Here is a 26,684-nt window from a genome sequence, read left to right on the forward strand (position 1 = left end):
GGGGTGGACAGGAGGACCGGCCAACCCTGGGGTGTGGGACGGAAAGTGCGTGCGTGTGTGTGTCTGTAAGAGAAGGAAGGTGGCGAAGGGAGGAGATTTCGAGTGGGAGGAGGGAGGGGAAGGGCGGGAGAAGAGAAAGGGGGGAGGAAAGCCAGGTGGGAGGGTGGCGACTCACTCAGGACCCAGTGGGGGCATCGCGATGAGGCGGGTGACCCTGTTTCTTAATGGCAGCCCCAAGAATGGAAAGGTAAGGGGGTCCGGAGGAGGCGAAGAGGGCCTCGCTGCTGGGGGCGTGGGCAGCGGAGTGCGGAGCGGGCTCGCAGGGCAGAGGGCTGAAGTTGGGGAGAGGGGCCGGGAGGTGGACGTGCGCCGGTGTGGGGTGCGTTTAGAAGGTGAACATCGGGTCCCTGCGGCTTCCTCCCAACCCCGGGATTTGTAGCTGGAGCCTCTTCTTTGACTCCCAGTCACCCCAGGAACTAGCGCAGGTCAGCTTGTGCTTGATCTTTACAAGTCCAGGTATGGGGCGGGAAGAACAGGTTACGGAGGGCCGCTGTCACCTGATCGCTTGGTACTGAGCGCTCTTCCCACCTCCTCCCGGAAGACCCCACTGCCCCCCTCCGCTGACTACCGAGGCCGCTTATTTCCACCTTCGTGCTGACTAATGCTCTGCTCCAGAAAAGTGGTGGAAACAACTAAGGCATGTAAGGTTGACCGCGTAAAAATTAAACTCTTTATCAGTGGATAAATGAAATATTCTTCTGGGTCGCATAGAGGATTGAAAATTAGGGACATGAGGTCCCCGCCTCTTAGGTGCCCCAAGCCCCGCCGCCACGAAACTTCTGTACTCTGTTATTTCGCCTTATTTTAGCTCCTTAGAGGACTGTGACCATAGGCCAAAATGGATTGATTTGACATTACTCCGTGTTGTGTGAGGCCTTTGTTCAGGGTGTGGTATTAAATATTTTTCCAACGCCAGAACAAGCCAAAATGAATCCTGCTGCTTCTCAGCTTCTTGCCCCACCCATGAAAGTTGTTGGGCTTCTTTGGAAAATTTGACTGTTCAAGGCAGACATTTATGGTGTGGCTAAATGACATCTACAAGTAACTAAGCATTAGAGTCTAAGGTAAAGGTCAGTTGGCCTCACTGTATTATTTGCTAGAATGCTTTGTCTTCTGCATATTTTGAAAATATTGTAAATTTCTAAATAGTGTAATTGTGCCACGGTATAAAACATGGTTTCCCAACTATTCTGCAATTTTGAGTAAACATGTTCTAAAAATCTGAACCACAGTGTAGTTTGTTGACTACAATTTTGTGTTCTTCTGCTTTTAGATATTTAAGACCAATATAAAACAGAACTGGCATAAATTCAAGTTTTGGGGTTTTTTATAAATGCTGCCTAAAAATATGCTTAGCAAGATTTACATGACTTCTGATCATATTAACTTTTTCTTTCTCTACCTGTTTTGTCTGTTAACTACTACTCACAACCTAAAAGTTACAGTTACTGAAAGATTTAGTATATCCAAAGTTATAATTGTAATATGTTCTCAAACCAGACCTCTGATTGACCTTTTCCCAACATCTCTGCTATGTTATTCCATGAAAGACAAAATGTTTAGACCCAGTCATAAATATTTAACTGTGCTATAAATCTCTTCTGAAACCGCTGAATTTTGTTCTTGCCAAAGATTGTCTCTTTAGTCTTGCCATAGTATCTTTAATAAAAATTTTAAAGCTAGTTTTGATGAGGTTAGATTTTTAGAGAATCTCAGAAGATTGGAAAAAACACATCTCAAATAAAGATAAGTATGTTTATGTTACAAAGATCCATAAAGCCCAAACTGGAGAATACTAGTATGATTCAATATTAAAAATAAGGCATGCCAGAATCCTTACTACTCAACTGGAAAACATATTCTATGCCAAAGTTGTCAGTGTTTTCTCTCCCTTCAGCTGATTAAAATATATATTTAAAATATATATATATATATATATATATATATATATATATATATATATATATATATATTAGAATTACTTATTTGAAAAAAAAGCAGAATAATAACAGCCTACATTTTAATATAAATAAAGTGATTCTAGTTATCCAGAATGGCATAATCATGACATTGATGTTCATGAAGAACATGATGGAACAAAGCACACCTGTGAAATAGAGTTTTATTTCCCATCCGTCAGTTGGAATATCTGTGTCACTTCCATTATCTCTTTATTTACCTAGCTTCAATTTTTGTTTCCTGGTCATAAGAATAATGTCTGGTTTTTCAAATTTCCCTCCTGTAAAGCTTAACCAGTGGTTGCCAGACTGGGCCATGAAGCCTTGGGTCCGAGAGGCAGAGTCACTGCAGGAGACATCTGCTCACTGTGACGTTTCTGTGTAACTAATGAATAAACAATCAAGTGTAATTAGTGAATGATTTGAGGTAGGAGAGAGGGCTGTGCATTCTTTAAAACAGTGAGATGGTACACCACAAAGGCTTGACAAGGGGATCCAGAGGAGTTTCAGAAGAAATATTACACCTTTGATATACTCGTGTATCTTTTCACTTAAAATTATAAAATATTGAAACTTGATTGTTTTCCAACCTGGAAAGACAGAGGTGCTTTCAATCACTGAAAGTATCAGCTGGTCCCAAGTCTTCTCAGAGAATGGGCGGATTCTTCGCTGGTTGGTTCACTTTGGCATGTTGTGAGGTGTTGAAGCTTATAAGTGCCAGATTAAGATTAGTATTATCCAGTTTTAACTAAATTAACCCTTACCAAAATGTCAAGTAGCTTTAAAAGATTCCTTCAAAGAATCTGCGGATTGAAGACAATATTAATTAAACAAAGTAAGCAATGAGAAAAATGGCTGAGCTGTCACTTCCCCAATATAAACTATGAGATTTTTGAAAAATTGTTGGATCTCTTTGAATCTGAGAAGTCAAAAAGTACCATATTTTAAAGACCGTTTGAAGTCCTGTTTAATAAATGCTACCGTGTTTCCCCGAAAATAAGACCTTCCCTGAAAATAAGGCCTACCCCGAAAATAAGCCCCAGTCAACGTCAGCCAGACAGATGCATTTAGTATGTTACGACAATGTTCCAGAAGAAGATGACATGACTGTATTTGAATAAATTTAGATTGTTGTACATGAAAAAAAAGACATCCCTGAAAATACACCCTAATGAGCCTTTTGGAGCAAAAATTAATATAAGACCTGGTCTTATTTTCAGGGAAATACGGTATAAGACCCAGTCTTATTTTCAGGAAAACATGGTATTAACAATAAACTGCTCCCTAAGTTTATACTATTTTTCTTTGAAATAATAGTCAGTGATAGGTCATCACTGGCTGCTATTTGATAGCCACGTCATCCCAATTAGCAAGACATTTAGAAATAGTATCCAATACATGAAAATAAACAGTGTCAGAATTTTTTTCCCTTTTTAAAAAAAAAAAGTTTAAAGTCAATTTTGTATTTGGCAGAATTGCACTGGATTTAATGAGAAATATTTAGGGACTTTTTACTGGGTCACTCAAATATAAGTCAATAAAAGTCCTCATATCATTTAGGAAATCATATTCTCTTAGTTTTAATTTGAATTTTTAAAAATTGCTCCAGAAGAGTCACTTATGCTTGAACCTTTGTCCTTTCTCAGAATTCCCATTGTTCTCTTTTTACTATTTCCTGTAATCGGTGGTATTAAGGAATTTGAAATGAGGACTCAGACATCTGAATGTAGTGAGTGGGCTCTAAGCAACCTGATGTCTTTTCAATGTTTTTGTACATCTTGAACATAAGTTGTTTTTTTTTTTACTTCAGAATATTCAATAATGAGCGGTGCAAAGCATAGGCCTTTTATGTACCTTATTCATTCATTCAGCCAACACTTAGGGATTACCATCGTTGTATGAGGAAGCATGCCAGGCACTGCAGACTTAGTGGATATGCAATAGATCTTAATTCTGTATTGATGTTTATAGTCGTGGTCCAAGAAATAACTGTTTTCTCCTGGCTTTGATATTAGCTCAGACATGTGCTGTCGATATTAAATATCGAGATTCGAACCAACTATAGTGTTAGATTTGAAGAAAGGTGAAAATCTATGTGAACCCTTGCCAATTGAAATCTAAACATTAATAAGAACCTTGTGAGGGCTTGCTCTTCAAGTTAAATGGTTTTAAAATATATTTGATGAATTAATAATTAATAATATTCCTTATTATTAAGGAATATTAATATGCATAAAAATTAAAAGGAAAATAATATAACAAATGTCAGTAAGACTGCCACACAACCCAAGAAATAGCCTATTACCAATAATTTAATGTGCTTATCCACTTTCCTCTCCCCCCGCCTCTCCCACTTTCATGAATTTTGTATTTTTCTTTGCCATGTTTTTTTTTTTTCCTTAATAGTAGTGTTGTTACTTATGTATGTATAACTAAACTATATTTTTTGTTTTGTCAGTTTGGGAACATATATTCTAAATTAGTATCATCAAGTAGTTTTTTTGGACTTGCTTTTTTCATTCAAAATAATATTTCTAAGATTCCATCCATTATGATAGTTTATTCATTTTCACTGCTTTATAACACTCCATTATATAAACATACTATCACAATTTATCCATTATCCTGTCACTGGACATCTGGGTTATTTTCTTTATAGTGCGCTATTAAATTAACAATGCTCTGTGAATATTCATACATATATATGTATGTATCCTGGTACAAACGTGCGAACATTTTTCTAGGGCCGTGGTTCACAAACTTTAGCATGCATTGGAATTACCAGGAAGAACTGAGAAAACACATTGCTGGACCCCAGCCCCAGAGCTTCAGTCAGTAGGGCTGGGGTGGGACTAGGAATTTGAATTTCTAACATATTTCCAGGTTAATATTTCCATAGTTCCAGGCTGCCTGTCTGGGCACCACACTTTTGAGAACCACTGCTTCTATATATGCAAGTTATAATTATTGGTGGTTAGAGTATGTGAGTGTTTAATATTACAAAACAGTGCCAAATTAGTTTTCAAAGTCATTGCATTAATTTATATCCCACCAGCATTGCATAAACCTTCCACATCTCTTTCAACACTTGGTATTGATCCACATTCTCTTCTGCACTTGGTATTTTCATACTTTTTAATTTTTAATATTTCAATATTTGCCTTCTTGATCTAGAGTTAGTTATGTCACCTTTTTTAGGAATGAAATAATTTTAATTTTTTAAATGTATTAAGCTGAAAGCATAAGTAGAGTAAATTGAGTTCTACATTGAGTAGAATTCCTATTGTGCTTTGATCGCCCTGAGAATTGCAAAAAATAGGTTTTTTTCCTATCTTATAATGAAATTTGACTTCAGTGGGGAAGAAAGATGGTAACTACTCAGCCCTCCATATAAAAACAGACAGGTTTTGAGTTGGACCCTTATCACTTGCTGTGTGTTGCTATGGCATGCTCAAGCCTAACAGAATTAAAATAGATATTTCTTTGTTCTTCATTTTACTCTGCTCTTTGGAAAAGCGCTGTCCAGCAGAACTTTCTGTGTTGGTGGAAATATTCCATATCTGCGCTGTTCAACATGGTAACCACTAGCTAATGTGGCTTTTGAGCACTGAAATATGGCTACTATAACTGATGTAACTTTTAATGAATTTTAATAGGTTAAAATTTAAATAGCCTCTTCTAGCTAGTGGCTTCCAAATTGGACAGGGTATTTTTAAAACAGGTGGGTGGCCTTTATTTTCATTAGGAAACAACTGACCCACACACAAAAAATCAAGGCAATTATATAGAAGTAGAAAACCGATTATAATTTGGTGTATTTTTGAAAAATAAGTCATAAAATGTTATGTTTTAATACTTAATTAAATGCAAGTGCATAATATAGATAGATACATTAAATTTGCATCCATATGACATGGCCAACTGACTGAGAGAAGTGAAAAGAGTGCTGGGAAGACAGTCGATGTTAGGCTAAATAAAGCCATGTAGAGATGGACAAGATGCAGAGATACCTAAGAGGAGAAAGATCTAGAACATTCTTAGTGTAATAACTATGACAAGAATGTTGACGTTGGAAAGGAGGATTTTCTTACCTTCCACCCATAGCACTTTTCAGGCTGGGAAACTTGTTTTGCATTTGCTTGAGTCAATCTCTTGCTCCTTTTCATTTTTGACTCTTCTGTTTTCTCTCTTCAGACCCTCGGCCTTAGCCCAACCAGGTTTGCTATACCTAATGCCTCATGTACTTTATTTCTCTTCTTTTTCTCCCAGAAGCGTGTATCTGCAATAAAGCGTTAGAATTCCAGGCTCTGTTACAGAAGTGAAGAATGATAGGAAATACGGGGGATACATTTTATTCATACTTTTATCATTAATGTGTCTGCTGTGTGTAAGACACTGTGCCAAGTGCTTTGCCTTTTTTTTGTGTGTGTGGAAAAATACATAACATAAAAGTTAACATTTTAGCCATTTTTAAGTGTACAATTCATTAGTGTTAAGTACATTCACAATGTGTGTAACCTCAGCACTATTTATTTCCAAAACATTTTCATCATCCCAAGCAGAAATTCTACCCATTAAGCAATGACTCTCCATTTCCCGCTCTATCCTGGTAACCTGTATTCTACTTTGTCTCTACGAATTGACTGTTCTAATTACCTCAGATAAGTGGAATCATACAATGTTTGTCCTTTTACGTGTCTGGTTTATTTTGCTTAGCATAATATTTTCAGGACTTATCGATATTGTAACGTGTATCAGAAAGCCACTGCTTTTTATAGCTGAATAATATTCCATTGTAGATACATACCACATTTTATTTATGCATTACGGACACTGGGTTGTGCATTATTTTAACAATCATCCTAATTTCTTTTAAATCATGCTTGCTTACAATCCTTCCCCAAATGCCCAAGCCTGCAACACTTCTCTGGCTTTTTATTATCCTTATGATCCAAGAGAACACAGTTGGAATCTGAGAACTTGGCTATTGGAAGATTGCATGCTTCTTTACTAGCGCATAACTCCCTCCCTACCCCTTTATTCACTTCATTTATTTAACTAAAAATTCCGTGTTTACTATATTCCAGTAACTGGCGAACAAAGGACCAGCCCTGGTTCTCATTTCATGTGGTACATTTATCCAGTATCCTGTGGGAAGTGAATTGGCTGTAAATGCTTCATGTTCATTCAGCTCTTCACCTACTTTTTATTCATAACTTTCAGAAATCCTAACTGATAATGGTCCAACTGTACAACTCAGCCACTGGGAACCCATAGTTACAGTTAGGGCTGGAGCAAGGAATTCATAACGTACAAATTCTCAACCCCCTACCTAAGCATTACATACACCTTGCACATGTCAGACTGCCTGATTGAAAGCAGGACAGATCAAACCCAGCTGTTTGCCATATTTAGAATATTAGCTAAAATCTGGCTTTTATAAAGTAAGTAGTTACTGAAGAATTAAATGAGGTGGGAAGTAGTTACCTTTCATATGGTAGTTTATGTAATAAATGTTATAATAAACAGCAGTAAGGCATTCCTATTTTAAAAATAAATCATTCCTATAACAAAAGAAGAATGTAAAAACTTCATAAAGACTTAGTAGGTCTTGGGCACTTCGTAGAGCTCTCACCGTGCATTAACTCATTCCATCCTCATGACAGCCTTCAGATGGAAGTGTGACTGTTTTCTTCATTTCTAGGTAAAGCAACAGAAGCATAAAGAGGTTAAATAATTTGTCTCGAGTCGACAGCCAGCTAGAAATGTTAGAATCTAAATTCAAATGTGGGTCTGCCTGCCTTCAGAGCTGGAACACTATTTAACATGCCTTAAGATGTAGATTGTTTTTAGTCAGAGATGATTTCTGATTCTCTAAATCTAGATTTCAGCAGTATTAGGCACTAAGTAAATATTTGAGTCATAGAAGAAAAAGGAACATTGTTAAGAATCTCTCAGAATCTCCTTTTACATGATAATGGCTGGAGCATGATTGTTTGGTCCTGTTTTTAGTATGGTGGTTTATAATTTGTGAGTGATGAAATTCATTATATAAATGTTCATATTAATCTGGTGTGTTTACAGGTGGTTGCTGTATATGGAACTTTATCTGATTTGCTTTCTGTGGCCAGCAGTAAACTTGGCATAAAAGCCACTAGTGTGTATAATGGGAAAGGCGGACTGATTGATGATATTGCTTTGATCAGGTAAACTTTATTTTTTATAAGCTATCTACAGAGTGCTCTTTGCTGCTGGGTGCTATGCTGTTTCCCTGAAGCAGTAGTTTAATCACTGTTAAGAGTTCAGGATTTTGGCAAGTGATTGCCTAAAATTTGCTCTTTGGAATTTAAATCATTTGGACTGAGGATATATTGATCAGATAGAAAACCTTCAGTACATTCCAATATATCAGTAGTCTCTCTGCATAATTCATATATCGCTATGAGAAATTTCTTCTTTATGTTACTAGAGATGGATCTAATAGATGCATTTTTTAATGTCAGAAATCTAATTGATCTCTTATTTTTATATGCTATTGCTTATTGTCCAACTGATTTCCTAAGAATGCTCTGAATTTTATAAACATTACAGAGACCTACTTTGGTGAAAATTTGCTAAATGTTATAGAGTTTTAAGTAGAGTTAACTCCTCAGTGATCCATAATAGTGGTTTTCGGTTTGTTTGTGTTTGGGTTTTGATTTTTAAATCTCCAAGGCAGATTTATCTCTTTAAAACCAGTGTCTAGTTCACCTGATTCCATCCTCATAGGATCACAGAATTTTGGAGCAGGAAGAGGCTTAACAAAGAAGATGGGAAGGGAACACAAATTAAGTTTTGACTCTGTGCCAGTTATGTTGTATCTGCTTTGCCCACATTACCTCATTTACCTGGCAAGACATGGGGTTTTTTAAATTGATGAAGTAAAGATGTGGATGCTCTAAATTACAACAATATACAAAGTTTAATTTTCATTTAAATCCAGGTCAGAATGACCTTTTAAATAATATACTGCCTTTGAAGTTAATCACTTTAGTCCCTTCATTTTATAAATGAGGAAACAAACTATCATAAACATCTAAGAAGTTAAATGACTTGTCCAGGTCATACAGTTTAGTAGTTGATTTTGATTTTTGTTAATGAGAACAAAAGAAATTTTCCTACTAGTCTTAAAAAGTTAACTGTCATGGTAGGCAAATAGTAAAAACTATAAAAGATACAGATTTAAAAATCTAAATAAATTAGGAGAATTTCTTAGTTTTCCATTATCTATCTTCCAGCCTCTTTCAGTTTTTATGGATAATTGAGTCACATTGTTGAATGATTTACATCAAACTAAATTTCTCCTTAACACACACAGACTCTACTGAGAAAAATTCAGTGTGTTCCTGGGATGTCTTACAGGAAAGAAAAATTTCTGCCACATAGAAGGTCATAACTGAAGCCTTCCAAACTTATGTACCTGTTTAATAATTTGTGGTTCACCAAACAATCTTTGATAGTTTATTTATACTAATGGTGGGATGGGTTGGGTCCGGGGAGGAGGATATACACTGACAATCCAGAATTTCAGATTATGGGCAATCATTTACATTTGGGGGTGTGGAGGATGTATAATGGATGAGTGTTTACAACAGTTACTTGCAATTTTATTCTTCCTAGATTAAATATGAAATTTTGCTCATTTCCAAAGCACAAAGCAGCTCATGATTTGAGAGAAAACCTTAATTATTTAGGGTTACAGGATTAAAGTAAAAACTGAGGAGTTTGTTACGGCTTTAATCATCTCATCTCCTTTGAGCACAACAAAAACAGTACATTTTTCAATTGATTAAAAAAGCTGAATTCCCATAATTTGTATAGTGGGTTTTATTTTGTTTCTTTTCCATTTCAAAAGAACTTTCATGTGCAGGATCATATTTGAATTTAAATCCAAAGACAGTGGCAGCAGAGGTTGTTAAGCAAAGAAAGCACTGGAAACTTAGTCAACTTTGCAATACAGGTAGATAGCAAAACCTATCTTTTACATAATTCTAAGAAATAGTTCCTTTAGTCAACAGATAATGTGATTTCTGGATTTTGATGGTAGCTTTTTAAATTTTGATTTCCCTAGGGATGATGATGTTTTGTTTGTGTGTGAAGGAGAACCATTCATTGGTAAGTCATTTCCTTAAAATCCAATTTTATCTGCCAAAATAAGAAAGATCAAATGACAAGTATTTTAAATGGCCTAACATTAAAAAGCATCTTGTTGTAGTATTCAGATCTTCATACCTTTTTTGATTCTACAAGGGGTGTGTGTGTTAAATTTTAAATATGAATTATCTGATATTTTATATGGATACCTCATTTTTTACATGCCTTTAAAATGCTCTGGATCTCTACATATTCAATAGATATGACATGACAGAGTAGTTTTCATTTTAGAGACTACAGTCGATTTGCTTTGGAATTTTTTCTTTAATAGTAGTTGTCTCAATTTCTCTAAGCATTATGTTACGATTTTTAAGCTTGTATTACTGCATAAGTAATGTTTGGCAGACATTCACAATGGTCAAATCAAATCATTCAAAAATTACTTGGTATCAAACCCCACATACACACACTGCCCTTTGATTCGGAAGAAACCTTCTACAATTGTATAAGGCTAATTAAAGATAGTAAATATTCTTTAATGAATATTTGATACATTTAGTTCCGCAGACTTACACCCTGACTATTGAAATATTTTTTTAAGCCAGGACAGTAATTGTATTTGGTGAGGGGAAGTAGTTCTCAGGATCATCACACTGGCAGTTGCCAGCTCTGGAGTGAGTGCCTTCTCGTCTCTGTCTTTACTTGTGAGCAAAAACATTTTTCTGATCTTTTATCTATCAGCCTAACGGAGTAGTTGGTGGGCAGTGGTCACTTAGTTGATTCATTGCATACATACAAAACAGCATTAATTAACATTTATTTTTGTTTTATCCTTATGAACTCCTAGAGTGTAAAATATTTGGTATATTATCATCCTCTGCGTTAATCAATTCCTAGATTACCCTACTTTTGGCCAGTGGAAACCTCTTCGTGGTGTAACCTCTTCGTGGTGTCCTTTTAATACAACCTCATTCGTTTTTTTATAGCTTCCTTACTACCTGGAATAACAAGGTGTTCATCTTATACTTCTCCTGTCCTAGACCCTGATGAATGTTTTTTCAAAGAAGCCTTGATTTCTTATTGTGGGAAATGTCATTTCAAGACACAGTCTGGGTGCTAGGGAGGCTCAGTTATTGGGTTCATCGTTGTTATTAGGCTTTTTGGTACACAGAGTTGGAAAACCAGAGATAAAATTTATGTATAATATACAGTATATTTTATGATGTAAAGCTTTATATAACATAATATATACATAGCCTATCTCCTGGGTTCATACTAATACTTCAGGTTTATAATCACAATTATAAGATTTTTACTTAACTTCTATCTTACATCTCCTTTCTTCCATATCAGTTATCCTGATTTTGAGGAGCAAAGGGAAGTATAGAATTATAATATTACATAATTGCTCATTTACTTCGTCCCACACAAAACAAACATAAAAGTGTCAGAGTAACAATCCAATGCTTTTAATACCAATGATTACTAAAGACGGGTAAACATTTTTTGTGTATGTTCATTGCTTTCTTCCCTTACTTACAAAATAATTGTATTGTTTCTACATTGTCAGAATATATGCCACTATATGCTATATGCTCCCCCTTTAAACTATTTTTAGTTTTACTCCTTCAGGTGTATTTAATGTTTACCTCCAATCTTTATGTTGATGCCTCCAAGTGATTGTCTGAAACTTGTTCTCTAGGAGATTCCAAACAAAGAACTTGTGAGAACAGTGCTCTCTGACACCTGGCGTGTTAATAACAGTTTGTGGCTTCTATACTCAAAAGTCAGTTTGGCTGGATATAAAATCATGTCAAAACTTAAATTGTAAACTTTAATGTTTATTGTATATCAATTATTCTTTAATGAAGCAGTTAAAAAACACTTGGTCCACATTTTCTTTCTTTAAATGTCTTAAATATGTTACTCTGTTTTATTCTGTCATAAAATGTTGGTATTGAAAAAATCTGATCTTTCATAAGTTATTATTTTTCCTAAGTCACCCAAAGGCTTAGTCTCTTCCCTTAAAAAACTGTGATTTTTAGTAGACTCTGGGTGTTCTGGGTTGATTCTTTCAAATATATGATGGACCTTTTCAGTATGTAGTTTCAAATTTTTTTTTTTTTTAAATTTCAGAAAAGTTTTCTTGAAGCTTCACTTATGTATTTATTTAGTTCCCTTGCTTTGATATTCTTCTTCCAGGACTCTTATTGTATGTATGTTGGATCTTCTACACTTATATAATATATTTGAAATTGTCTGTTAAATCCTTTTAATTTCTTTTTGATTTTTAAAGCTTTCCTCTTTTGCATCTTTTATTTCTTAAAGCATTATCTGTTGTGTTTATTTACTCCAATGTCTTCTAGTTTAATCTTCATTTCCAAAATTGTTTTTATTTCCAATTGTCTCTGGAGTTCTCTCACCTTATATTTGAATTTTGTAATTCTGGTTTATGTTATTATTTTATACCTTGAATTATTTACTTGGAATATTAGATTATAGTTTTAAATCTATTTTGTGGGCATTTCTTTCTGGCACATTTTCATTGTCTATAGGGATGTTCTTTTTCTTATGTATTTTTTTCTTATATTAAAAAGTTTATATGGGATTTGACCTCAGACTTTTCCTGTTGCTCATTTTTATGTGGAATTAGTTTTCCTTAACTTGAGAAGGGAAGGCTGACTTAAGAAATTTTTTCTAATTTCATGGCCCTAGAGTTCCCTTTTCTGTAGTTTTTGTAACATGTTAAAAACTATGGAACTCACCTTCTGACATATTCTGGTTCTCTCAGATTATTTTGACTTTTGTCTGTAGTGCTTTTTCTTTTGTCTCTGTTGTCTTTGTTCTGTTCAACTTGGATTCTTTTCCCAATATTTTAGCCCCACTATGTGGCTTTGTCCTGGAAGAGAGTTTTGGCTGGTGGATTTTGAGCATTCATTTCCAGCCTCGTCAGATCTTACTGCAAACTACTTGCATCACTGATAGCTAGGGTGGGCATACCCCTCCCACTATCGGTCAGCATTTCTCAAATGGACTTCCCCAGCTTTGAAGTGCGTATTAATGGATTCCTTTGGAATGCTTAGATTCATCACATATTCTGTTGTTTCTCTCAGCTTCTTCCTTCAAAGATGCTAATACCATGCTGCTCTTCTAGCTGTGCTGGTGGGAATACCTTATCACCTAGTTTTGTTTTAGATGCTGTCTATGGGTATGGGTTTTACTGTCCGAGCAGCTCTGGTATGCTTTTATGTGTGTTTTTAGTTTTAAAAATTATGCTATCCCCAAAGCCCCAATCTAAATGTATTTATTATTTCCTACATGTCTTTCTAGATCCTCAGACAGATTCTAAACAACCTGAAGGATTGTCAGGATCTCACACAGACTGGCTAACCTTAAATGTTGGAGGGCGGTACTTTACAACTACACGGTAGGTGTGTGTGCATGTATGTGCACATGTGTTGGGGGGCACTATGCACCGTTTGTTCTTTCCTTCAATTTGATGATTTCCTGAGGAGATATTGAAATGTTGCTTAAATATACTGTGTGATATGAAACCATTTTTTAGAAATCATTTTTTCAAGAGTAGAAAAATGGTTTACAAGTCATTCCAGAGAAAGCATGAAAAGCGTGAATTCAGTGATTTAGAACATGCTTTTCAGATATGGAGTCGTACATGTAACACAAGTAAAAAATGAACAATATTGAAATCCATAGGGACTACAACTGCTTATATTAAAGGGATAAGAATGTATGTTTAGATCAACAATATTGTGATATAATAGCTTGCTAGTGGATAGATTTGTTTTTAAATTAAAGAAAACCAAAACAATATGTAATCAAAGGAAGTGCCAGATTAGAAGGGATTTTGATAAATGGCAACTTATTGCACGTTTTTGTTTCCCAGCATCACTCCTACCAGGTTATAGCATGCATCTTTTTGAGAGAGCAGCTGGGATCAAGTATACTCTTGACTTAAATATGTTTGTTTATAAAGACAAATGGAGAAATCATTTTTTTCCCTGAATTCTTAGGAGCACTTTAGTGAATAAAGAACCTGACAGTATGCTGGCCCACATGTTTAAGGACAAAGGTGAGTGTAACACATTGTTTTCACATTTTGTGTGATCTATTTGTACCTGTATTGACTTTATAATTCCTGTCCTTCTGTACTTTTTAATATCAATATTTTTTACAAAAGTAAAAACTTATTGGTCTGTTATACAATATTTCTTACATAAATTTCTAACATTGTCTTTTGATTGGGGGACTTTCTTCATTTTAATGGTAACAGGTGTCTGGGGAAATAAGCAAGATCATAGAGGAGCTTTCTTAATTGACCGTAGTCCTGAGTACTTTGAACCCATTTTGAACTATTTGCGGCATGGACAGCTCATTGTAAATGATGGGATTAATTTATTGGGTGAGTTTTCAATATAATTCCTCGCATTTTTGTAAGCTTATAGTTTATATTACGTTTTCACTTGCTTAGTAACTTAGCATATTTTCATAAAGTGAAAGTATATCTAAATGTTTTTATATGTATAGTTGACCCTTGAACAACATGGGTTTGAACTTCATGGGTCCAGTTCAAACTGGACTGTAAATATACAGTCAGCCCTCCGTATCAGTGGGTTTCTCATTCTTGGACTCAACCAAACGCAAATCTAAAACAGCATTTTCAATCTGCAGTTTGAAATCCCTTGATGCAGAGGGCCATCTGTATGCATTGTTCTATGCCATTTTATATAAGGGACTTGAATATCCATGTATTTTTGTATCCGTGCGGGTCCTGGAACCAATCTCCCGCAGATTGTCGCACCCTGGTGATTCCCTGAGAACCCACTCCACCCAACCCACGCACCAGCCCAAACTTCTTTCAGCAGCTATTCCTCTCAAGCTGCCAGCCTCAGTTCACTATGCAGACTCTCCTAAAATATCTTAAAGGTCCCCAAGCCTCAAACAAGCAGCCTCTTACCTCAGCATGCCCTGTACCTCTTGCTAAGAGGCCTCTAGCACTAGTGGCAGCTGACCTCGGTGCGCAGCATAGCCTCTCCGAACTGCCTCCAAGTCCAACACAGGCAGCTACCAACCGCAGATCACTTTGCAGTTTCTGCCAGATGGCCCCAGACCAGGCACAGGCAGCAACTGATCTGGGCCTGCACGAATGACCCTCCCAAGTGGCCCCAGAACCAACACACACAGTGACCCGATTCAGATCATACCAGAGCAACACCCACCCACCTCCACAAACGACACACACAAAGGATGGACTCAGCAGGCACCAGAGCCCCACTAAAGTAAATCCCACTCTTGGGGTCAGCCCCCACACGTCAGCTCATCAGCTGTAATCACGGCCTGTCCTCACAACCAAACAGCCTGAGGGTCAATCCCACCCATTGACATGCCTATAGCAATCAAAGCTCCACTACAACAGGAAAGCACACACAACCTACACAAGGGACATTCCTGAGCACCCAGCTCAAGTGACCAGGGAGACCGCACCAATGGGCTACACAGGACACCTACTACATAAGGCCACCCAGCCAAGACTGGGAGACATAGCAGATCTACCTAATACATAGAAATAAACACAGGCAGCCAAAGTGAAGGAACAGTGCAAAACTCCAGAAAAAGAACTAAACAAAATGGAGGCAAGCAATCTACATGCAGAGTTCAAAACACTATAAGGATGCTCGGTGCACTCGGGGAATATATAATACCAGTGAGCACTTTTAACAAAAAGATAGGAAACATAAAAAAGGAAATAGAAAACATAAAAAAGAACCAGTCAGAAATGAAGAATACATTAGATGGAATTAATAGCAGATGAAACAGAGAATCATATCAGCGATTTGGGAGACAATGTAGCAGAAAACACCTAATCAGAACAGCAAGAAGAAAAAAGAATCCAAAAAAAAGAAAAAAATGAGGATAGTTTAAGGGACCTCTGGGATAACCTCAAGTGTAACAATGTTTCCATCACAAGGGTACCCTAAGGAGAAGAGAGAGAGCAAAGGATTGAAAAACCTATTTGAAGATATAATGACTGAAAACTTTCCTTAACTGGAGAAGGAAATAGACATATGAGCCCAGGAAGTGCAGAGTCCCGAACAAAATGAGCCCAAAGAGGCCTACCTCAAAACACATCATAATTAAAATGCCAAATGTTAAAGACAGAGAATCTTAAAAGTAGCAAGAGAAAAGCAGTTTTACACACACACACACACACACACACACAGGAGCTCTGATAAGACTCTCAGCTGATTTCTCAACAGAACCTTTGTGGGACAGAAGGGATTGGCACAAACTGTTCAATGTGATGAAAAGCAAGGACCTACACCCAAGATTACCCAGCAAGGCTATCATTTAGAATCGAAGGACAGATAAAGAACTTCCCAGACAAGAAAAAGCTAAAGGAGTTCACCACCACCAAACCAGTTTTATAGAACTGGTAAACGGACTTCTTTAAGAAGAAGAAAAAAGTGTGCTGGTCATCAGTTGGCCTTTGTTTTGCAGTTGGAATATTGGAGGTGGAGTTGGGTTTTCCCGGAAAAGATCATAATCTTTTCCCCAAATAACTGCTGTGGTTTTCTATATTTACATTTGATCACCCTTAGTAGATTGGAACCATATTAAGGGCGGGATTGTCTCTTATTTTCTTTGTAATTCCTGAGTCCTGTTTTAAAAAGTAGACTCAGCCAGTAACAGTCTTTATTTTAAGGAAAATGGATCCCAAATTTATTCCCATGTACACTGATGAAAATATTTATTAACAGATATGAGATGGTATGGGTATTAAATCACTTAGAGAAGGTACAGATTTTTTTTTTTACCAAATTAATAAAAGTAAATGATAGATATAATCCCTCTTATCATTTAGAAATCTTTGTTTAATTGATTCTCCTATAAGAAAGTTTTCTGATTTACCCTTTTGACTTTTTGAAGTTACTTTTATTCATTTCTGTAATTTCCTGATTCAGTAAGTAAAAGATATTTGTGGCAAACCTATTCAGATCTGCTCCACTAAAAAAAGTCAATGAAATGTTAAGATTAGGTAAACTAATTATTTTTTATTGGATTCACAATCAAATCACTATTTAAATTATTTGAGGAATGTGTAATACTAGGATTTTATGCTTGTGGCCTATTTAAAAGTAATTTTCAAAAACGATTTTGAAATATGGAAGCCTTCTGAATGAATTCTAATTCATTACTTTCCCCTTTTTTTCTTTTGCTGAACATAAACTATTTGTTTTACAAATATCTTAAAAATATCATGTTATGTTCTAAAGATGAATTATTTTTCTTCTAGATTAATAGCCTGCTTGTTAAATTTCACTTTTATTATGAAAATTTAACATAAAGAATTCTATAAATATTAAAATGAATAGCTTTCTGTAAAGTCAAATCATCTTTATCATGATAGGTGTGTTAGAAGAAGCCAGATTTTTTGGTATTGACTCATTGATTGAACACCTGGAAGTGGCAATAAAGGTAAGGCCCTTTTGACATTAGCCAGTATTACATCTATTGTAGCTATCTCCCAAAATGCTTCACTGATTTCTGAATATCTTTTTCAAGAATTCTCAACCACCGGAGGATCATTCACCAATATCTCGAAAGGAATTTGTCCGATTTCTGCTAGCCACTCCAACCAAATCGGAATTGCGTTGCCAGGTAATTGAAGCCAACTTTTACATGACTTCTTGTGTCAGCAAATCTGTGAGTAAAGATTTACGTTCTCCTGGGACTTTTTTCTTTTTGGCCTCATTTCCCTTTTTCATGCAAGATACAGTTTAATTATGGGCCATAGCATTGATTTAATTCCGAAATGCTTAGCAAAAAGAGATGTAATAGCCTTCATTATTGTCTGATTATGCCTCATGTAGTAGCAGTTCTTGAGTAATGCATAGAAATTTTAGCAATTAAAATAAAAAGTCAATTGTTTATACAGTTATTTATGGCTAGTCAGTGGCAGATAATTTTACGTTTATGTTTTAAAGCATTAAAGGTTTTAAAAACCACAAAATTCACTTTTAAAAATAAAACTGTCTTGAATTACTGAATTAAAATAAATATAATCAGGTTTAACAAAAAATAGTACTCATCAACACATAGGAGCCCAACAGAGATCCCTCTTTAGAAGCTTCTGCATATAAATGAGATACAGCCAAGCTGCATTCTAATGTTAAGTGTAAATACTTTCTTTATTAGAACCGATTAAAGAAACTGATTTTATATCTAAGTTCCATTTGATAAAGCTTTGTAATAAACTACAAACGACTGAACTGCCAATTGCTTCTAAAAAACTTGGTGGTTAGCTATAGTAATTAAATTTAATACAACAGATGGTTTAAATATTGTGACAATTTGTGTTTTTTAATTTCAGGGTTTAAACTTCAGTGGTGCTGATCTTTCCCGTTTGGACCTTCGATACATTAACTTCAAAATGGCCAATTTAAGCCGCTGCAATCTTGCACATGCTAATCTCTGCTGTGCAAATCTTGAGCGAGCTGATCTCTCTGGATCAGTGCTTGACGTAAGAAAAATTTCTGGCTACATGAGAAAAAATAAATTTTTAGTCTATTGAACAGTCTCAAAGAGCAGAAATTATCTCTGTCTCTTGCTGGAGCTTTTACTTGAAAACTGGTAATTTTGTAAGTTGATAAAACTGTAGGTTCTGAAACTAAAATGGGTTGGTTTTATAACTTTGGCTCTCACTCTCTCTCTACATAGATATGTATATGTGTTTATGTGTGTGTGTAACAATCACCTCTGTTAATTTAGGGTTAGAGGATATATGCAGAACCAACAGTAAAATTTACTAACTTCTAACAAGTTTACGTTCCTAAAACCAAGGCCCATCTCTATATATGTCTATGTCTTGTGAATTAACAATACCTAATATAATACTTCCTTTTAGTAATCATTGAATACATGTGTATTGAATTTTATAATTTTGCAACCTATTTTTCCATGAAGTTTATAACAGATCTAGTAACAAAATCTGCCAACATACATTTCTGTTATTTTTATTCTCCTCGTTCTGTCTTATGATGAAGGATCGAGTTGGTAGCAAAACAAGCAAAAGATGAACAGCACAAAGAAAAGATTTAAAGGACCTGTCCTTTAAATATGAAATGTGAAGAGGCAGCTTGGTTGGTTTTTAAGGACAAAAACAAAAAAACAAAAAAGAGAGAGAGAAGACAGTCTGGATCATTCAATACAACTTGAGTTCTGTTTAATTACTAACTGTAAAGCTGAACCATATTTTCTTATCTATAAATACTTGTTCTACCCATATGGGATAACTGATGTGAAGGCCAAAATATATATATACATATACATATACATATACATATACATATACATATACATATACATATATATTTGATAAACTGAAGTGCTAGAAAATTGTAAATTTAACTATTTATGGTAACAATGGTTTCCGTGGAAGTCACTGCCCAGAGTGACAGTCACAACTAATTGCTAATTGTGCTCGGCATTTGAAGATGACTGCTGATGAAAAGCCCTGTGTATTGTAGTGTCCACAAAATACAATGTGTGCTAATCACTTTGCCCCCTGAGATGCACCTAATGGTCTGACCACTCTAGTTGAACTTCTCACCCAGTGTATCCCTCATGGGCTGATGGTTCCTTTTCATAGGACCCATCCAGCTGTGCTGTCAGCCAAGGTGGTCTCAGCTGCCATCACTGTAAGCTGTCCAGGTCTGTGCCATAGTACCTCTTCTGTCCCCGTGTGTTAGAGTGTTTCTTCTGTCTGCTCTGCCTGCCATTATTGGCCTTAGCCTGCTACATAGAAGCTAGTGTCATGATTCAGCTCTTAGGTATCCACTGTATATTCCTAGTCCAAGACTTACAGAATGGTAAGAGCTAGGAGGGCCGTTGATGACCCATCACTGTGTACGACCCTGCTGTTTTACTAAGAAACAAACCTAGAGACTCGCCCACGCCCAAAAGGCTAGTTGATGAGCAGAGCTGGAACTACACTCAAAAGCATCCGTTTTCTTTTCCTTAATGACTTTTTCACTTGGAAAATGTCAAACATATAAAAAATAGAATAGTAGAATGACTTCGCCTATACCTCAGTTACTCAGCTTCAACAAATATTAGCACATAAGTGAATTTTATGTTGTCTGTACCAGATTATTTTGAAGCAATTCATTATTTCACCTATCAATACTTGTTTTTCTCTTAAAGCTAAAAGGACCATTTTAAAAACATAATCTTAATGCCATTAGCGTACTTAAAAAGTAACAGTAATAACCCAACTACTTTCATCAAAACCCATGCCCAACTCAGGCAGTAAGAGAGCACAGCTCTTACAGCGGCCGTGCTGTGAGTACTTGTACTAAGTAGCTGAGTTCTGAACTCTCTGTTGCTGACCTGCTTTACCATCGGGTGAATAGAGGGTGAAGCTGTCTGGCTGAACACAGAAAACTGCACTGAATTTCTCACGTATTGGTTTCTTTGTGAGATTCCACAGTACAGCCTTGAGTATAGAGCAATACTTAGTTACTTACATAATTACCTTGGGGACTTTTGATAAGACACTTTGTTTTACCTGGGAGCATTACATAGAGAACCAGAGACATATATTTTCACCTATCATCCCCCTGGCTTGTTATATTTTCAAGTACATAAAATCTAGGTATCTTTTAATTATTTTGGTCCTTCCAGGTGCTCATTATCCTGCCTGTCAGTCTGAGCTTCTGTATTACCTTGTATTGATGTGCAGGCATAGATGGGAATGTGTGTGCATTTGTCGGTTATCTGGGATTTGAAGTGATCTGTAGCTTATCTCCCTTTCACTAGAACTAACTGTAGGGTGAATGAAATTGCACTTGTGAAAGAGGGAATTTTCTTGATAGGTATAGCCATACCATACATAACTTGATCAGCCTTAGGATTTTCGATTTCTTCACTGTTCTACTTATAACAACAACTGCAGTGATCATTGATATAGTGCCAACAGACTGTAACACACTTTAACATTCATCATCTACTTTGATGGTCCCAATTTGTGAAGGTCTAATGTGAATGTCACCCTTATAAACAGCTCCCTGCCTCATCTAGCAATTGTCAGAGTTCAGATCTGATGGCTCTGAACCCTCTGAGATAAACTGACATAATTTAAAATTCCAATATACATTTTCTAGCTTTTTACTCTTTGTATTTTGCATGGGTTTGGGTAGTTAAGGATGACAGTGTTCTCTAGCTATGGTTGATACAAAAAGACCTGATTAACAACTTGTTACTGTTTTGTAGCTAGCTGCTACCTTTCACAGCTGGCCTCGGTATTTTCACCTTGAAATGCTTGAACATCGAGAATTTCATTGATTGATTTTTACGGTAATAAGAAAGAGAAAATCCATTACCCAAACAAGTTTATGCCTTCCTTATCCATACATTTCAACTGTCAGCTGTCATGCCCAAGGCTGTTTATTTAAACAGAAACAAGGATGTCAGAGTTCTGTCTCCCCAATTTCATCCAAACTCTTATGTTTCATGGGAAATGGATATGCTGTTTCTAACTTTTGTTTCTTTTTAAACAGTTCTTTAAAGGAACTATTTCTTTAATTCCTATTGAGTTCAATTGGAAAAGTATTGTGAACAAAAAATAATTGATCATGAGTATACCGAATTGAGTTTTTCTTCCCTGTTTTCATTTTTTCTTTTATTCTGAGATGTTCTGAATTATAATTACAGCGGCTACAGAGTAAGAGAAAGAGACAGAACAGTTAGCCTGTTAATAGCTCCGACAAAAGATTCCTGTACATCTCATTCCTGTAAATCTGTTGGAATTCGGATTCATTTTCAGGTTTCTGACATTATCCTAAAGAGAGACTAGCCAGGATCCATAGAACACCAGGAGCCTCTGTTCCTTATTTACATGTGAACTTTCCAATCTGCTGCCCATGATGAATCCACAGGCGTGGACACTTCTTTCTTGTGTACTCTGCTGCACCTACCCCAGAGCCAGTCGCCCTCACCTTCTCCCACCTCCGTTGTCTACAGTGAATGTAAATCCTTTCAGAACAGCTTGCATCTCTCTCCCCCTTACTTGCTGTATAAAAACGCTTGCAAAGTTGCTGACGATGGACATGCTGTCTTTCCTACCTGGCCGTGCCGCTGCTGGTTTAGACGCCATGCCCCAAGACTGGTCGTCTTTTGCTAGTACTGGCCTCGTAAACCCTTCTTTTAAAAAGACTTTCAGCCATGGAAGTTAAAATGTTTAATAACTGTTTGAGCCAATTTTTTTTTTCCAAACAAAAATCTGAACCTTAAAACGTGGACTTTTCTCTTCTTTGCCAGTGTGCAAATCTCCAGGGAGTCAAGATGCTCTGTTCTAATGCCGAAGGGGCATCCCTGAAACAGTGTAATTTTGAAGATCCTTCTGGTCTTAAAGCCAATTTAGAAGGTGAGATTCTACCTATAATTACCTTTTCTAAGGTGAAAACATACCGTTAAGTAAAAAGCCCAGCAAAATAATTGTTACAGGTGAACCGTGATAACTCTAGGGGTATAGGTTTTTTCTGTGGTCATTGGAGGATTGCACAGAGGTCAGTCACACTTTAGTCTCGGTCACTCTAATATTTAACGAGGCTTTAGTTGGAGAATTAAATATCAACATTTTAAACTTTCCACAGAACAGCATCTTTTTATACTGACCCAAAGTAAGAATTTCAGTTTGCACAAAGCAGGCAGTTGTTGTCATTTTTAGGCTTAGTGTTTTGTTTATGAATTCCTTATTGCTTTGTTGGGTCTGTGAAACTGGTCCCTTTGTTTACTTGTATTATTTAGAAGAGCTAGTACTTATCTTCCTTGTCATAAACTTATGGAGGTAGCTTATAAAAGTGCTAATTACCATAAGACCGAATTGAATTCCTCCCTCAAAAATAGAGACTAAAACATTCTTAATCCACAGTATAAGCAAACACATCATTAAACAGTCAATTCTTTATATATGTAAGTTGGTTGAGAGACAGATTTATACTTCAAAGTCATTTCCCAAAGGTAAAGGAGCCTGTCATTGTTCTCCATTAAGGCTTTCTGCGGTTTTTTTGAAGGTTGATGACTAAATACTTTTAAGTTCAACTAATCCCCAAGTCTGTTCTAGGTGCTAATCTGAAAGGTGTGGATATGGAAGGAAGTCAGATGACAGGAATTAACCTAAGAGTCGCTACCTTAAAAAATGCCAAGTTGAAGAACTGTAACCTGAGGGGAGCAACTCTGGCAGGCACTGATTTAGAGGTGAGTCACCAATTTGTGAAGAGTTTTTGTGCATCTAGAATCACTGAGTATCTCATGCAAAATTTACTGAAATCATAAACAAAGTAGCTGGCTGGTAAAAACTGCTGGGGGACACGTTGACATAGCTGGAGGGATATTTTATGTTCAGTTGCTTATTTAAACAAATTTGAATTCCAGAGCAGGATTCAGTTATCTGAGTCAGAGAGGCCAGTTTCAGATTGGAAGATTCATCCGACAGTCCATCCAAGTAGATTTCATTTCTCTCTTTTCCTTGGGTCTCTTAAGTAGACTATGTTCAGAACTCACACGCCCCGGGAATCATTCGGGGAAGGAACAGATCAAGCTTTAAATCTCTATATTAGTTCCATGAATATTGCTTTCGTCTTACAGAACTGCGACCTGTCTGGGTGTGACCTGCAAGAAGCCAATCTGAGAGGCTCCAACGTGAAGGGAGCCATATTTGAAGAGATGCTGACACCACTACACATGTCACAGAGCGTCAGATGAGGATGTTAGGGCTGGTGGAAGGGGCCCAAGATGGAAAATGGTTTCCTTATCACTTGTATTTCTCCACCCAGTCAGTTGTCTAGCAGAAATAACACTGGAGGGAAATTATTTTTAAAAAACAAAACATTTAGAGGATTATGCTTGTTCTCAGTGGTGCATACGGGAAAAAAAGGACTTTTTTTCCCCACATTCTGATTTTACCAGAGAAGCACATAGTCCGTAGATGTAGGGAAGCTGGATTACATAGCTGCCTTTTGAATGGAGTAGGGGGGTTTGTCTGGCTTTATGACCAGGGATAGTATCTATTATATTTGCTTTTAAATAGGCATGACATGGAAATACCATCTTGGTCTGAAATGCATTTGAGGATTTTAATTTATGATAAGCACAGCATATGCAATTATATTTATTGAATCTCTAGATGCATACGGATATTTAAATTGTTAAACTTTATGAAAATTTTGCAGAGGTTGTTCAGGTTTATAAATAGCTTTAGTGATGCCTCCCCTACTTTACCTATCACACCGTGTGAATAAGGTGAGCTCAGGCTCTCCAAGGCTCTTTTCAGGTGATAGTGTTTATTTTTTAGAACAAAACATTAGCTAAATTAAAGAAATCCGCCATTCTTGCTGATTGAGGCATAATGGAAGGAAAAACATCATTGTATATCTTTGTTGGCTGAAGTGACAGTGGAACTGTCCAGATAGAGGAAGAATTCACCTATAGCAACAACTTTGAAATGAGCATTCCTTAGAATTTCATTCTAAGCAAGTTCCACTCAATGCCAGACCAGGCAATTTTATTTATTTACACTACTAGCCTAGTTTCCTCCTATACAGTCAAAGCTAGCATAGGAAGATACTTCAAAACCAAAAAACCAGGGTGTGTTACTAATATTCATTTAATTCAATGTCCAAATAGTTTAAACAGGGCCAGCTTAGAAATAGATATTAGTCCCAATCCACTGCAGTCAAAGCTGTGAATGTGAATAGATAAGGCAAAATCATCTTTTAGAAGTCAACATAATTGCAGCTAAAACCCTACTGTGGTGAGTGAGGGGTTTTAAACCCATTTGATTATAGCCACAAAAAACCTTAAACAAAAGGAAAGGCATTTGGCTGATCCAAGATGTAATAGCAGTCAGTCAGCACCTGTGGTTCTTTTACTTATATGTTCTCGTTTGGTTTTGTTTTAATAAACTTTAGCCTGATTTTCTTGAGTCATCACCTCTCGGCAGCAGCAGACATAGGGCCTGTACTTCCTTGCCAGTAACCGGGGTCCTTAATGTCTATCCAAGAGCAGGGATATAAGCTATGTCCAGATGGGTTCTGAATTCTCCAGACTCATCAATTTGAGGCAATGAATCATTAAAAACCACTTGTCTCCCCCGGAGGGTGACATGTCTTCAGTATTCACCTAGTTTATTCTTCTATGTACACATATGCAAAGTTTTCCTTACTGTAAAGGGCACAGATGCATCGTGGGAGGAGATCAGACCTTTACAGGTGAAGGAAAGCAACTTCAAAAATGAATTATTTTCTTTGCTTTATTATTTTTACCAAGACAGAGAAGTATTGTATTGAGAGATATCTATTTTCATAATCAATATGTGCCTAAATTATATTTAAATCATTTCACTCTACTATATTTTCAATAATTATAGAATGTGTTGTTCATCCACTTAAGGGTATCTCTGTAGACATAAACTAAAAATGCAAAAGAATCTGAAAGACCTAAACAGGGTATGCTTAGAAACTGCAGAGTTTGGATCTCATGTATACTGCATTAATAAACGATGTGAAATGTTGAAAAGGAGTTTCTTGTCTTGCTTTTGAAAAGCAGCCCTTTCCGTATTTTGCTTACATCTCTTCAATATGTGTTGATGACTAACCCTGAGGGTCTGGGTAGAAAAAGAAATAATAGCATAACTCTATGGATTAGTCCTTTGAAAGTGCCATTAAAGTAAATTTATTTCTTTAAGCATGATTATTTTATGATCCTCTTCTTAAAATCCAGCAAGCTAACAACACGATGAAATTTCATTAATTCACAAAAAGAAAAGACTGCCTTCCTAGAGTCATTTAATTTGTTTTTAGCGGATGAACATTACCAGTTGGCTTTATTAGGTGGGTTTAATGCATTGCCCCCAAAGCATTCTTGCCTGACAACTACGAGGATAGAGAATTTTAAGGAAGGAAGAAAGTTTCAAAATAGTAAAACTTCCATTAGCCCTATTGATGAAATGTGTCTGTACACAGAGGTAAAAATACAGTTGTTGGGGGGAGGGCTAGAAAAAGGTTTTAAACCTAAGTTAGCCAGATCACCTACATTGGTAAAATGTTATACTCTTCTGTGTGATTGGTTAGAGCAATATTTTATGCTGTAATATGGCCTAGTTCTTTCAACTACAGTTTTAAGGATATTTCAGTAGGAAATATTATAAATTCATTTTCTTATGAAGGTTACCATCGTTAAGTCAAGACTTGGAGTATTTTCTCCATTTTATGAATTGGCTGTTCATACTGTAAATCTACCCACAAGTCAACTTGAAATCATCTTCAATAATCTGCAAAGCCCTAGAATTTTATTAAATCTCCAAGGAAGTGTTATTTTTAAGGTTAAAAGGCACACCTCTAAGAAGAAAGGCAGTTATTTTCCTTACAAAGCAGCTTATCCAAGGATTAATTTTCTGAAACCCTTTCACAACCTTAAATATGTCAGCAGGACTTCGCAAGTTCTTCCTGCTGAGAT

The 26,684-nt window shown here is 36.2% G+C and overlaps 1 protein-coding gene across 1 annotated transcript; it reads left to right on the forward strand.

Moving 5' to 3' along the window:
- On the forward strand, positions 1–25,745 carry KCTD9 (potassium channel tetramerization domain containing 9). The gene is made up of 12 exons (XM_019714875.2): positions 1–247; positions 8,103–8,224; positions 10,129–10,172; positions 13,482–13,578; positions 14,183–14,241; positions 14,443–14,571; positions 17,578–17,645; positions 17,733–17,828; positions 18,541–18,690; positions 22,488–22,593; positions 23,293–23,426; positions 23,817–25,745. The coding sequence occupies exons 1-12, from the start codon at positions 200–202 to the stop codon at positions 23,931–23,933; spliced, it is 1,170 nt and encodes a 389-aa protein (XP_019570434.1). The 5' UTR covers positions 1–199; the 3' UTR covers positions 23,934–25,745.
- The last annotated feature ends 939 nt before the right edge of the window (positions 25,746–26,684 follow it).

Source organism: Rhinolophus sinicus, linkage group LG07 (assembly GCF_036562045.2).
Source record: "Rhinolophus sinicus isolate RSC01 linkage group LG07, ASM3656204v1, whole genome shotgun sequence".
Classification (NCBI taxonomy): domain Eukaryota; kingdom Metazoa; phylum Chordata; class Mammalia; order Chiroptera; family Rhinolophidae; genus Rhinolophus; species Rhinolophus sinicus.